Here is a 15,926-nt window from a genome sequence, read left to right on the forward strand (position 1 = left end):
TGTTACGGAGCACAGGAATGTAAAAGTTAGGTTTTCATGATCTAATTAGGATATCTGTGCAAGTCCCACACTTCAGATTTTTGTTTAATCCATGCTGACCGTGCAGTCTTTCTAGCTCATGATGTTTCTAGGATCTGCATCGAGGAAACATACAGTAGATGTTCACTCAGAGGCATCACAGAGCTGGCACGTGGGAAAAGATCAAACTCTACAATAACTTAAAGGTGTGGAACACTGAAAAAATATTTTTTGATGATCATTATTGATTATAATCGGTCACTCTGAGTTTTTCATGCAGACTGAACATGAAAATTGTCTTCTACACCCATCTGCTGCATTAGCTTCTGATAGAAAATAGACAACGAAATGCTAGGATTTGAATAGTCTGACCAATCTACATCACACTGTCACTTAACATTCATGAACTCACCCATCTTTACTCACGACGGGGAAGATTGTTGTTGTTTTAGTGTCTGTTAAACAACAGAGAACGTCTCAACTAGCAAATGCTAACCATTAGCATTAACAGCTCCACCACATTGCAGAACTTCTTCAGGCTTGTGGCTTTTGTGGAGATAAAACATCCATGTTGCAAAGCAAACAGAGTCAGTTTTAGAGTCACACTGCTGTTATCCAACCAGGGACGAGATGTCCAAATATCAGGAAGTAAAACTCCAAATCCTGTGATCTGGCTCACTTCTAGGTCCTGGTGCGCCAGTGCATTTTTTCCCCAGAGTACGACTTACAAGACATTCATTCCCACCAGAGACCGCTGAAAATGCAACGAGTGAACCACACCTTTAAAATAAAAAGCAATGGGAGATCCAGCAGAGAAGCTTTAGGTTAACCACGTTTGTCATATTTGTGCTCTGTGATGCCTCTGCTCTCAGCTGTAGCTTGAACGCATCTGTGAAGTAAAAAGTAAATAAATAAAATGAAGCCCATGATTGTTGTATAGACAGGCCAGGCCTATTCTGTATGAAGCACAATAGACAAATTAATGTCTCTGATGTTCAGCTGTAAAATTCTTCTTCTTTTCCTGTATTGTGTTTTGATTGTGTTGAGTTTAATGGATTGCATGTGCCGTATGGGACTCCGTAGGTCCAAAATCAAAGCGACGTGATTGATTGTCCCGCTTTCTGTTGTGTAGAAAGGGTTTAAGCCTGTTATTATATTGCTTGCTCCTGGCCAATGCTTTTGATACAGTTTGCTTTTGTGAAACCAACCAGAGATATTTTTAGAACATTTTGATACAATCCTTTCGAGTAGATGCCTTGTGTATATTTCCGTTTACAACATGATGGAATGTAGCTCATACTGTGGATCAAAACCATTGGTTTCTATTGCAAGATTTAACAGAAGAAAATGTGACAACTACCTAAGTTACCTTATAGTACGGTAAAAAAATAAATTATGTTCAGTCTTCAGTATTAATACTTTAGGCCTTCAGGCTTTGCTTTATTATGCTTTGCTTTATGTGAATGTTTTTTTTTTGTTACTGTTTTCTTGGAGAATTTTACCTCAGACTGAGTTTTTTTACACAGTCCTTACATCCATCTGTGACATTAGGCCACTCTCGGTTAACACAGTTGAGAAGTAATTGCTACATGTGAAGGCAGCTAAAACAGTGGAGAAAGTTTTTTATGTAACAAAGTAAAAGAATCCAACAACTTCTTTGGCGGTCAACATTATCAGAGGATGGAATGAACCAAATATGTGGGATGGGACCAATTAGTGAAAATCAACTCAACGCATAAAACAAAACTGCCAAAAGTACTTTAAAGGAGAAAACAGGGCTTCTATCATGATCCTCTGATAATGTCGGGTGAATTTGACACCACAGCATTTATTTTGAGTGTTTGTTATTCAGTGCTTCACCGGCCCGCCTCTGACGCTCAAAATGGGGACGATAATAATAAAAACAGCCAAAAAGTCAGACATACAATAACCAGCAATCAGTATTCCTCTCCTCTGCTGCTTTAAGTTGTGAGTTTTTGCATCCAAATAAAGGTAGATTTTCATGAATCTGTTCAGCTTTTTCTCTGACTGATGTCCATTTACAAAAATGCAAACTTTATTTGTTTTTAGTCTTCAGCTGTGTTGGAACTCAAGTCTTCCACCTTTTGTCCAGGGTGCATTATCATGCTGGCCACTAGATGGTGGTATTTACACACACTGGAACAGCACTGAACAGAAAGAATTCAGACAAATTATGAAGAATAAAGACTTTTAACAATAAATTAATAAAAAAATTTGAATTCAGATATATGTGATAAAGCAACACCAGAGTTAAGTTAGTGCTTTGTATTTTTATTTTTGTTAAATTACATCAATGAATTATTGTAGGCTCCTCTCTTTCAGCCAAAACACATTATTCAATTTCAAAAAGTAGTTTTAGTAGAAATGTACGTTTCAAACTATTTTAGTTTTATTCGAATTATTTGTTAAAACTTGCTACTTTACGTTTCTTTACCGCAGCACTGACTCATAATTCTTTACACATACTGGAACAGTTACAGCAAAATAACACAAGCATGTTTAATTAGTTATCAGAGAAAATATACAGAACAAATGACTGTTGGTTCCGATTTTTTTAATTACAGACAGGGTGTGGCTTCCTCACACCCAGAGTTGATCGTTCTGGTGCAGTTACGTTTTTATTTGTGTGTTTATTTATTGTTTTTAATTTATAACCTTATTGGGATAGGATAAGCTATTGTTGTTATATCAGTGGATCCAGTGATTGAAACTATAAATTAAATTAACAATATTGTAATCAACTAATCCAAAAACATTCAGTGGATCACCACTTCAAATCGTTTTGTGTAAATTATGCACAATTTTCATTGGTGTGTTTTTAAACCACAATTTAAGGGGAAAGAAAAAGGTGAAAGTTATCTCTCTAGTGCAAAATTAATTAGAAAATCAGAAGGCGAATACAACTTCAGAAACGTAAGTTTTTCGTTGATATGGGCGATTAAAATGTTTAACTATTCCAAGTGATTTTTATTTGAGTTCAAAATGCGTTTTCAAACCACACATGAGCGCGTCTCCTTTAAAAAAGAATAAAGACAGACTATCCCTTTAATTCAGGAAGCAAAAACGTTGACGTCAGCCTACCCCTGAGCCGACCACGCTGATTGGCTGGAGGTGACGTATGCTAACATTTTTTTTCCACTCCTCTCCCTGAACCATGACCTCATCGTTTTAGTTAATGAAAGTGCAGAAGGGTGTCCCTCTCCTCCTCGACGTACACACTCACACACATTAATAGTTTCTTTACCTGAACTAGTCTAGCTGCGTAAGCTCCCCACGGGCCGACAGCGTTTCCTGGTCCGCTTTTGGGGCAGGCGGGGACGTTTGTGGCCCGGGCAGCGAGTCTCCATGCCTCTTTTGTTCTTGGCGCTGTCAGCCTCTGTCAGCTGTGGCGCTTCCACAACACCGCCAGGTAAACACCCACGAAGAGACACCGCTGACATGGAGACCAGTTGAATAAAACACAATAACTGCGTGGAGCCCAGGTGAGTGTGCGTCTCTCTGTGTGTGCGAGAGAGAGAGAGAGAGAGTGTATGTTTATGAAATAAAAGCACATTTGTTTTAATTTCATCTAAATTTTACGCTAACTTGCGATATTACAACTTGGGCAAGCCAAATTATCATTCAATAGTCAAACAGAACCTACAGCTGTTCATGATTCAGTGTAAAATGCACATTTTTAGTTTTCATCCTATCGATCATTGAAGATATCGCAAATGCAAATTTACTTATTGTCGGGCTTTTTAAACATTTTCAGTGCATCAAGTCTGCACCTTTTATGACTGAATGCATAAATTATATAGCTGCTAAACATATGTTTCCCATAAAAATGATACAAAGTGCTGTAAAAAGCTATTATTACCTGTACAGCTATTATGGCGATGTAACAAGAAGGTTACGCTTTGTTGCTCAGATCTATCCAGAGCTATTTTGGTTTGAACTGCCGTGAGCTAAGCAGCTTTGAGCTCAAAAATAAAACTGGTGCCTGTATCTTAAACATATTTTAGGAAAATTGCCCAAAAGATTAAATTTAGATATTTCTCTATGTGTTTTTTTAGTTTGCACATCTAAAACTAACTCTTTATAAAAGTCTAACTGAGAATTTAACTATCTAAGATACAAATTTTTGCTGTAGTGAGTTTCAGATATAAAATATTATTCAATCTATATATGTTTTTACTTGACAGGCGAAATTCTAAAAATTTGCATATGGTGCAAAAGTTCATTTATTTAAGTAATTCAAATTAAAAGGTGAAACTAACATATGAGGTTGATGCATTACACGCAAGGACATTTCAAACCTTTATTTGTTAAAAGGTTATGGCACGCAGCTTACGAAAACCCCAAATTCAAAATCTCGTCGTCGTCTTCCTCTGCTTATCCGGGTCCGGGTCGCGGGGCAGCATGCCAACTAGGGAGCTCCAGACCGTCCTCTCCCCGGCCACCTCCACCAGCTCCTCCGGCAGGACCCCAAGGTGTTCCCGGACCAGATTGGAGATGTAACCTCTCCAATGTGTCCTGGGTCGACCCAGGGGCCTCCTGCTGGCAGGACATGCCCGAAACACCTCCCCAGGGTGGTGCCCAGGAGGCATCCTGACCAGATGCCCAAACAACCTCAACTGACTCCTTTCGATCCGGAGGGGCAGCGGTTCTACTCCGAGTCCCTCCCGAATGCCCGAGCTCCTCAACCTATCTCTAAGGCTGAGCCCGGCCACCCTACGGAGGAAACTCATTTCAGTCGCTTGTATCCGCAATCTCGTTCTTTCAGTCATTACCCAAAGCTCATGATGAGGATTGGGACGTAGATCGACCGGTAAATCGAGAGCCTGGCTTTCTGGCTCAGCTCCCTCTTCACCACGACAGATCGGCTCAGCGTCCGCATCACTGCAGACGCCGAACCAATCCGCCTGTCGATCTCCCGATCCCTCCTACCCTCACTCGTGAACAAGACCCCAAGATACTTAAACTCCTCCACATGAGGTAGGACCTCTCCCCGACCCGGAGTTGGCAAGCCACCCTTTTCCGGTCGAGAACCATGGTCTCAGATTTGGAGGTGCTGATCCTCATCTACTGCTATTGAATCCAAAACGCCTGCAACAAATTCCTTAAATGGTCAAAACTGAATTACTGAAATAAATGGACTTTTGCACCATATTCCAATTTCACCTGTAAGTCCCAAATAACATGCACAATTTGCCCCATTGTAGGAATGATTTTGGAGGTTTAAACTTTTGATTGTGAGTTAGAATAAGTCTATTTAATGTGGAAAAACATTTTTTTTCCAAACAGATTTAATTCTGGATATAATTGGTTGGTTTTTCCATTAGCGGTAAGTGATTAAACAACCTTTGGAATATTTCAAGTATTGTTAGTCATTCTAGTTTAAAAACCTTGTATTTCCCACCATTTATTTTACTTAGTCAAGACAGACTCGTTTTAAGACGGATGTTGTTATTGCTAGAAGAGTCATTACATGCCTCATCGGCTTGCCATACACCTACTGCTGCAGTGAGCTCCAGCGCGCACTCCCCTCTTCATGTGCGCGCACGTCTCATAATGGGAATTAAACCTATCCAGGTTGAAGTTATAAAGTATTTTCTCGTAAATACCCGCTAGTTCTCTCTTCCATCATTAGACGGTGAGTGTGAATCAATATTATTTTTATCGTCGTTTTTGTCTCATTTCTGTCATCGCAGCATTTTCGCGTGCAGACGCGTCACAACAAAACGGGATAGGCTCCCACTGACAACAGCCGCTCAACTGACTGTAACGATGTAGCCTTCTTTTAATTTCACCAAATTTAAAAGCCAATGAGTTTGTATGTTCATATTTCCTAATGTATGTCGGGTTATTATCAGCGCGCGCTGATCGCTCCCTCTCCATCATTGTTATTCACGCTGTCACACAGTGTCCCATATCTGTCTTTGTGTCTCCCGTCCCGTTATTGGTCGCTGTATCTGAAGCAATGCAATTATTTCTAAAGACGTCCTTTCCACGTGTGTGTGTGTGTGTGTGTGTGTGTGTGTGTGTGTGTGTGTGTGTGTGCGTGCGCGGTGTGTGTGTGTGTGCGCGCGCGTGTGTGTATTTCCGCACAATGCTTTGCTTTCCCTCAGGATGCAGGCGTTTAAAGTCAGGGGTAGTCCTGGTTTGTTATGTGACCTCTTTATCTCCTGCTGCCTCCCTGCAGGAGTATCGATCAGAGCACACCAGAGGGTTTTATATTTGGATTGTTTACAGACATTTGGAGCTGATGTTGTCCACCAGGGCCAGACAGGAATTGATTTTTTCAAAATTACATGATTGCTAAAATAACATGAGACATGTTTAACTGATCATCTCCAGGGCTAAACAGCTTAGACCTCATTTGTTTGTATATGTATATACCTGTGAAGAAAGAGCTGAGCCGGAAGGCAAGCTCTTGATTTACCGGTCGACCTAAGTTCCTACTCTCACCTAGAGTCACGAGCTTTGGGTAGTGACCAAAAGAACAAGTTTGCAGATACAACCGGCCGAAACGAGTTTTTTCCGCAGAGTGGCTTGGCTCTTCCTAAGAGATGGGGTGAGAAGCTCTGTCACCTGGGAGGGGCTCAAAGTAGATGCGCTTCTTCTCCACATTGAGAGGAGCCAGTTGAAGTGGCTCAGGCATCTAGTTAGGATGCCTCTTTGGTGAGATTTTTTCCCCCGGGCACATCCAACTGGGAGAAGACCTAAAGGAAGACCCAGGACACGCTGGAGGGACTGTGTTTCTCTGCTGGCCTGGGAATACCTTTGGATTATCCCACAGGAGCTGGCCCAAGTGACTGAGGAGAGCGAAATCTGGGCCTCCATGCTTAGGCTACTGCCCCCACAACCCGACCCCGGATAAGCATGCCAATTGATAGCTTTGACGGGCTTAGCGAAAAAAAAAAAGTATTGCCTACATTATATCACCGTATAGTACAGATAAGACAAATCACTTTTACGGATTCCTAAAAAACGTGCGTAATAACTGAAAAGGAAAAATCCGTATTGCAGCTTTAAGTTCAGTACTGATACAGAAAATTGTGCCTAATATTCAATCCTTGCAAAATCATCCACCAATAAATTTTGTTCCACAATGTTGTTATCTATATCTCAGCTTCGTTAAACACGTTAACATTTTAGGAACAGTTGCTGAGTCTTGAACGTGAATTTTTGTAACCCAAGAACTAGGCAGGTCGGTTTTGGTGGCCTGAATTTGTTCACAGCGCTTTGTTGTGGTTTCTTTTTTAAGCGATAATAACATGCACTCATAAGGAGAGACAGTTTAGCACCGTTTTAGTTGACGGCAGATCCTGTGGGGCAGGCTGAAGACCATGAGATGCTCTCATGATGTAACTGTTTGCAGTATAAACAAACAAGCCTTGTCCGTCAGTGACTCCACTCTTTATCAGCCTACTCAAGGCTGCGGACGCAGGTGACGTTATGCAGCGAGTTAATGAAAAACCTGGATGGTATTACATCACCTCTGGTTGCCCTCCAGTTGCTTCCTTTGTGCTTGCATCTCGTCATCAGCTCTGATACGGCTTCATTGAGCTGGTTTGTGGCATTTGGCTCATTGGTTTGTTGGAAAACTGTCAATATTCCTGTATGGATTGCTGATTTAATGGAGATGAAGTTACTTCCTGATCTTTTTGTGTGGGTGTGTGTGGGTGTGAGTGTGTGAGTTTGTGAGTGCGCTACAGAAAAGTTGTTTTTATTAGCATTTTACTGCCAGCCATAAAGAGAGCAACAGTAAAAGTGGCTGATGGTTTGTGTGACTGTATTTAACTTTACAAGGGGACTTTCGCATGTGCTCATTGATTTTGCAACAGTTATGTCTAAGAATGCCACACGGTAGAGGTAATACTATTACGAATGCTTTCAAAGATTCTGGTGGTGAGTTACGAAAAATCTAATGTCTTCATTTAGCATTTGAAGCACTTATTATTCTATATAAGAATTTTAATATATCTTTGCAAATTCACCTCGAGTCACCGAAGAGCAAAAAGAAAAACTGGAGAGAGAAACGCACCATCGGTTGTGTGGAAATATTCTGACTACAGAAAAGATGATGTTAACAAAAAACAGGTAGCTTGTTGGCAGTGGACTTCACTTGTTGCCATAACACCTTTCATCAGTGCTTGTTTTCTTTATAACGCCTACCATAATTTCCGGACTATAGAGCGCACCTCTACATAAGCCGCACCAACAAAAAAAAAGGTTTTCTACACACACACACACACACACACACGCGCGCCGCACTCAAATACAAAGCGGCGCAGCAGCCACATGCAGGTCTCCGGCGCACAGCGCATGTACGGCCATAACATAAGATAATTAGACAGAAAGACGCTACACGGAGGTTTTTCGTTGTTGTTTTAATTCAACAAAATGAATTTTAAACACGGGTGAACGTGCCTGCAAGTTTAGAAAAGAAAACAGCACTGATAGCATTCATATTTCTGGATGGTTATAAAATAAAAACAGCACTGACATGTTATTACCAGTAATTTGCATGTTTAGAAGAAAAGAACAGCGCTGACACAGCATTAATAAGCCCTGGATGATTAGAAAATACAAACTGCACACAAAACTTGCCTGGTTGGTAAATAAAACACACTTGCCTACCAGAAGAAGTCATTCGCTCTCATCTTCCTCGCACACTAAAGCCATTAAAGTCCTCTTCTTCAGTGTCGGAGTTGAACAGCCTCAGAAGAGCTTCGTCACATACCTTTTCTGTGGCGATGTCAGTGTCGCTGTCCGTGTCGCTGTCATCATCCCGGGTGAAGCTGGCTTGAATGAGTTCTTCCCGCTGCCGTCTCCAGCGCCGAACCATGGATTCATTCATGCCAATCTTACGTGCGGCAGCACTGTTTCCCTCCTTTACTGCCAGATCGATGGCCTTCAACTTAAACATATGATCTCATACGTGTAGTTACCATGATGAGGGGGTATGGATTTGAAAAAAATTCTTTGTCGTGCCGGCTGCTTGCATGTGCTAAATTGAAACGAGCACTTTCTTCGATTTCCACTTTTGACTTCCACCTGTTTCACTTTCTGCTAAAGCGCCCCCTGCAGGTGAAGAAAAATCTTCTGTAAAGCCGCACCTCATTATAAACCGCACGGTTCAAAGCATGGGAAAAAAGTAGCGGCTTATAGTCCGGAAAATACGGTACAAAACTGGAAAAAACCACCGTAAAAAACCTAAAACGACTAAATACACCTAGCTCACTCATTGACTTGCAGGAAGAGAGTAATGATGTTATGGTGACTTAACCAGCGGAGTGTTGAACCAGCATTAGGAGAAAAGTTACACTGCTCAATGTGGGTTGAAACTATTAATCTGATTAGAGAAAAGATGGGTCACACACACTCCACTGTCCTTTTATTATTTATCAAGGGCCTCCAATAACTCAAATGTACCTAAAATAACAGATCTTACAATAAAAAAAATCTTCTATTTGGATGTTTATGTTCCTAAATCGCAAATAAATAAACAAAACTGAGAAGTGTTATGTAAAAATGAACCATCTTCATCAGGGAGAGCTTTTCAGGTCTGAGTCCCACTGGTTGTGTTGTTGTTTCCTCCCTGCCTGGATTTCCCAGCATCAGCACCAGTAGCATCCTGTCGCCATCATTCGCCACGAGCCCCCAAATCGTGCTACACAGGCTGTTTCCATGGCAACAACAGAATCTGCTGTGGGTCTGCACACCGTCTACCTGCTTCATCTCGTGTTTGCATGGGCTTTATTTTTCCTCAGTTCAGTCAGAGGCTCACAGCAAACCCCTGGCAGCTGCTCATTGTGGTGTGAGAAGCTTTATTTACTTGTTAACACATTGTTTTCATTATATTGCTGAAAAGGTGTAAATGAAGCACGTAGGCTTTTATTTTATTTTATTTTTAAAGCTGGGTTGCTATCCAGAATTGGCATGCTGCAGATGCTACTTCTCTTCACCATCATGGTATTATCACTATAATCCCTACTGCTACTTTTTGCTTATTAACACATTTAGCTGTATTTCTGTTTCACTCAAACTGTGTGGGGTGTTTGTCTAGAAAGACGCGGCGCTCCAGTCTCACTAACACATAACCCCCCCCCCCCCCCCCCTGTTCCTTTCCACTGCACAAAAAGGAGAAAGAAAGTGATAGAAGGAAGGAGGGATCCAGAGAGGAGGAAAAGTGCCAGACTGTGGGTGGGAGGGAGAGCAGTCGCCATTAGACATTTGCAGCATCCGATGCGGTGCTCAGCAGCTGGGACGTAAACACGAAACAGGAAAAGATCCCCATCCCTGGAAGCTTAAGGTCAGCCTACCATAGACGGTATGGTATAACAGGTTTGGGGACACGCTCCCATGTAGAGGATGTATCTGCAAGGTGTTGGCTTTGCAGCAACACTTTAAGGTGGATTGAATCTGAGCATATGCCATTGCATGTTGCTGCTGCTTAGAACTAGTAAGCTGCATGGATGCAGAAAGGTTACATTTTAGAGCGTTTTATTTTTTATCCACATTCATGTTATTGTGCATCTTATATGTTTTTATTTTGTGCAGTGCTGCAGCAGCTGTCAAGTGTTTTCATGAGTGTTCCATGTTATGGTGTCTCTTGCATTAAGCATGTTGTCTGGCTGCAGCAGCACATGTGTGCATATGTTCAGCCAACAGGCTGTATAAGTAAGGCCCTACATTCATTTATATTTTAAATTTCACGACTGATTAATATTTTTTACAAAGTATTTATTCAGAAAAATGAAAATGGGAAAAAATATGATTTTAATTACTTCCTTTATAGGGCCTCATAGCATTATTTTGTAGTAACACTGCAGCACCCTTTGGCTCGTTTGTAATGGCTTAACCCACCTTGCCTGCTGGTGGTGGCCGGAGGGACCGGTGTTCCACAGTCTCACTTCTGTCAGTGTACCCCAGGACAGCTGTGGCTGCATTGTAGCTCACCATCACCTGTGTGTGTGTGTGTGTGTGTGTGTGTGTTTGTGTGTGTGTGTGTGTGCGGGTGGATGACTAACTGTGTTGTGAACCCTCAAAAGGTGCCATACAAATACAAACCATTTACCATTATTATAATTTTGTTGTGCTCCTTACCCCTTTTTTCTGTCCTCTCTGCTCCAGCTCTAACACACACACACACACACACACACACACACACACACACACACACACACACACACACACACACACACACACACACACACACACACACACACACACACACACACACACACACACACACACACCTTGAGCTGGCTTGGTTGCTAGGCTGGAGAGATCCTCTCTGAACAACATCCCTCGCTTCCCTCCTCCTCTTCCGTCCCTCTGTGCACGAGGGAGTGTCAGAGAAGTGAAAAGATTTAGCAGATTTTGATGTTTTTCCAAACCAGACCGATCAGAAGGTTCAGCTTCACACAAAGGGCTTTTGTGCTGTTTAAAACTCTTCTAATAGAAAACATAACTCATTACATGATTTGAGTGCTACTTTATTTGTGTTTGTTTGCACACCTCTCTCTCTTTTGCACTCTCCCTTTTAAAGCTCCATTCAGGCTTTGGGGTAAATGAGACTGAGCCCATTATTTTTTCATGTCACCACATGCCTGTAGATAAATAAAACAGCATGGCACATTCACATTCTGACCCTTGTTGGATACCAGGGGTCGATCAACAAATTAATTCTCTTGGCTCTGTTCTTCTTTGTTTTTAATAGCATCAAATGTGTCTTTGGTTTCACTGTGGTCACGTTTAGCTGAATATTCACACACTTACTCACAGCTATGCAGTCGCTGGTCTTAAAAATGCTGATTATTGATCGGCCGTGAACACGGGGCTCGTGTTTAATGTTAAAATGTTGCGTTGAATGTGAGCAGGGACGGGCTGAGAGCGACTGGAAGAGACGGATACGACTAGACAGTTCATCAAGTTCATGGACGACTCTCTGACACACACACACACACACACACACACACATACACACACACACGGGCCCTATGCTTGTGTCCAGGCCTACTCTCTAAATTCCCCCGGTTTTATTTATCTCACACCCTCAGTTTCCTGTTTCATGAGTAACTGCACAACAGAACTGCGTTAAATTTCACACACACACACACACACACACACACACACACACACACACACACACACACACACACACACACACACACACACACACACACACACACACACACACCTGTGTTTCTTTTTAAGTCTGATGTATTTTATTTTGAAGGAAGTGTTCAGATCACAGAGCTGAAAAGTGAGTTTGTTGGCTGTTTAGCCTTTACATAACTTCTCTAGCATTGTAGTTATTTTAATAAGCGAGCTGTTAATAAAAGACAATGCAGAAGCACAAAAATAGATCCATTTATGTGCCAAGGATTTGTCTTTGTCACGTTGCAGCAGCTGGTTTATTATTTATTTTTGTATGTTTCTTTTTTCTTTTAGGCACCATGGATCTCCTGCCTCCTGCTCTGCTGGTAGCTCTCCTCCACTGACCTCTCCTCCTCCCCATCCTTTCCTCTCTCCATTTATTCCTCATTCCTCACAAACCACCAACGTCCAACCACTCGGCTAAACCATGGCAGGAGAGAAAGGGCCCAACAAGCAAAGTGCCATGGACATCAAGCGCCTGGCGAGCCTCATCCAGAGAGGGACGGGACGCCTGCTGGTGATCGACAGCAGGACGTTCTCCGAGTACAACGCTTCACACGTGCAAGGTGCGGTCAACGTCTGCTACTCCAAGCTGGTGAAGAGGCGCCTGCAGCAGGACAAGATATCCGTCACTGAGCTGCTGCAGCCCAACGGAAAGGTGAAGGTGAGTTACAGCTGCTAGACACCTGAAGTATGGGAGGATGCAATGGCAGAGATTGTGGCACGTTCTTCATTTCCCATCGGGGAAAACATCTGGAGTTCAGAAAAAAATGTTGGTAGATGACTTCTGGTTTTTATCCCTTCGTCTGGGTCCCACCGATTCCTGCTGGCAGCCATTTTTAATGGTATTACTGAGGGGATTGTATTTGGTATCTTATGATTTAGTTCAGTGTGGCCATTTAAAAATAATAATGACTCAAACATTAAAGGGTTAATTTAGTTTGCCGCATGTCATCAACGTTACTTTTTAACTGGTTATCTTTTGGTAAATACAAGATTTGTCTATGTTGTCCATGAAAGAAAACCCTGCAGATCATTCTTGTAGGGTGGTGAATAATATTTTGTGTTTAAAGTTCGTAGTCATCCTTATTTCCATTGTAGCAAGAGAGTTGATTCTGATTTGAGACGTAAATGCATTGGAGATGCGTGTGATAAGATATGAAGCCATGCTAGTTTAAAGATAAGTAGACCCAAAGGAAATCTTTTGCAGTCGCTCAAAGGTCAATGGCCTCCTTTTAAATGTACTTTTAATCAATGCTATTTGTTTCAGTTGTGTTACACAGCATGTGCACTATCTAGGAAAAGTAGGCTATCAGATTTAACTCAGGATGTCATTTATCTGTTAAAGTGACAAAACTAGACTCAATTATTTAAGTCCAGCAGAATTCGTGAGCCCCATGGACTCGTGCGGTTCTGAATGGGGCTCCTCTGTGCTAGCCTGGGCATGCATCACATCTGTGGGGGCTATATTTGGCACACAGACAGGGATAGTGTAGATTTGTAGCTTATCAGTGGCCCTGAAATCAGATCCTCCCATTTTCCATGACTTCTCTGAATATGACAGCTTTTTTTTCCATAGCCGGTCCACCTGTGGCACGACGTTGGCTCCTGTGTTTTTAGGCTTTGTGGGTAACTGAAGGAAACCTTTGAGGGGGTTTTATGTGCTTCCAAACAGTCTATATGCATGCACCCTGCAGCAGCTCAGAATGTCTTCTTCCTGGTTTCAAACCGTATGTTTTAAGTATTAAATTCTCGTCACCATAAACTATGCCGCTTGACAGGAGGGGAGTCACATATTTTACTTAGGTGTGGCATCAAGTCCATAAAATAATCCTGTTTTTGTTGTTTAACACCTTGGCTGCCAGGAGCAGGTCAGAGTGGCTTGTCTCTGTGCACCGTGTGCACCTGCTGTTTACCATTAATTTCATTGTGAGGCCTTTACAAAGTCTGGTGCTCCTTTTACATCCAGATTTACAAATCTGTGGCCATGATTAGAATATTTTGGCTTGTTATGGTGTCTGTACTACAGGAAAAGCACCAGGACGGAGTAGAACAGTGTGTTGCTCCCGTGTGTGACTCCGATGTGTATTTAATTTAGTCTGAATTAGATTTTCATTATGATCAGTGTGTTTCTTTGTGGAGCCTGTTGGGGTCATCTCTATGTGAGGCTCTATGTTTGGCAGATGTCGCACTGTGGCACCCCACAGAGTCATGCTTCCTCCTTTGTCTCACTTTCATTCACATGACAGCTCTGTCTGCTGCAGCTGTAGTCTGCAGACTCGCAGCACTGACCTGTTCCTTCGTTTCCTCAGCCTGTCCAGAGTCGCTCAAGGGCTGGTTTGTTTTCGTCCATCCCCCCACCCCCAGTTAAGAGGATAAGGCTTGTGATTAACGCTAAAGCTGGATAAGGCTGGAAGCAGCCGGGTGAGAAGGGCGGGTCCGACAGACCTGAACTCTTTAGTCATTGGCTGAGCATGACATCATCTCTTTTGTTTGGCCACTGGCAGGCCGCAGGTTGGGCACGTGCAGCCTAACTGGGTGGCATTAGAGCCAGCTCCCAACTGACCCCTCACACACACACACACACACACACACACACACACACACACACACACACACACACACACACACACACACACACACACACACACACACACAACCCCCACATGGCTCTGTGCATCGCCAGGAGCCGTCTCAGCCAGCCAAGACAGCAAAGGACACCATTGTGGCTCTTTGTTGAGGAAGTGAATGCAGGAAGCGGGAGAGCAGCATGAAGGGTATTCATGGATGTGCTGCTGCCTCCACCTCCTGCCTGGCTGCCTCTTGCCTCACATCCCATTGAGAACTAATAGCCTGCATCCCCCAGGGCGTCGCACTAACCCCACTTCATAGAAGCTCACATCTTACGTTGACTGAGCTGAATGAACACCAGCAGCGATGAAAACGGTGTCCTCTTTCTACTGCGTTTCACATCTCAACTCGTCTCTCTTTATTAAAGCTCTCTGGAAAAGTAGGTCGGGGGTAGCTGGATGTCGCAGGACGTAGGAGACGACCTCTGATGATGGGAGAGGGACAGCACAGGGCTTAGTCAGGATGGGACTTCCTCGTGATTTCTCTGATGAGCTGCTGGTTTCTTTCTTAAGCTAGGGTAATCTCTGGGGTTGTGAGGGTGCAGGCAGTCTGACAGATGGACCAGAGGTTGTCACTACCAATAACCAGCCCAAGGAAGCTCCTACATGTGAGCCAGAAGCTTCCCAGAATGACTCTCTTTTAACACTCTATAGGATTTCAATGGTGATTTATGCGGTGGAGAATGAAAATGCCCAAAAGAATCACCTTTGCCTTTGCGTTTTCTGGCATACTGACCTAGATAAATAGATTCAGTAACAAGTGAGTTTAACAGAATAAAATTAAGTAAATAAAAACTATGCAGAGTATTCATTTGAAGCAGGGGGAATAGTCATATTGAATCAGAATGGAACAAATTAGAAGTCAGGTGAAGAGAGAATATGGAATGATATTACATTTTATACATATTTTTTGTTTGGAGCTGGTTCCACTATATTGATCCGTATATTAATTACACGAGTAAGGGGTTTTAATTTAGGTCAATTGAAATAAAACAATTATTCTATCTTAACCTTTAAGCCATTTAATGTCCACATCAGGAAGAAAAAAACTTAAAATATGTTGGATTTTGTGATTTTTTTAAAATTGAGAAATAATTTAATAATAGA

The 15,926-nt window shown here is 42.4% G+C and overlaps 1 protein-coding gene across 1 annotated transcript in view; it reads left to right on the forward strand.

Moving 5' to 3' along the window:
* Window positions 1-3,296: 3,296 nt before the first annotated feature.
* Window positions 3,297-15,926, forward strand: part of dusp8a (dual specificity phosphatase 8a) — a 42,670-nt gene continuing 30,040 nt past the window's right edge. Inside the window, exons 1-2 of the mRNA XM_015964894.3 lie at window positions 3,297-3,521; window positions 12,484-12,853. Coding sequence (XP_015820380.3) covers window positions 12,617-12,853 — 237 coding nt within the window. The 5' untranslated portion in view covers window positions 3,297-3,521; window positions 12,484-12,616. The remainder of the gene's footprint in view (window positions 3,522-12,483; window positions 12,854-15,926) is intronic.

Source organism: Nothobranchius furzeri, chromosome 4, assembly GCF_043380555.1.
Source record: "Nothobranchius furzeri strain GRZ-AD chromosome 4, NfurGRZ-RIMD1, whole genome shotgun sequence".
Classification (NCBI taxonomy): Eukaryota; Metazoa; Chordata; class Actinopteri; order Cyprinodontiformes; family Nothobranchiidae; genus Nothobranchius; species Nothobranchius furzeri.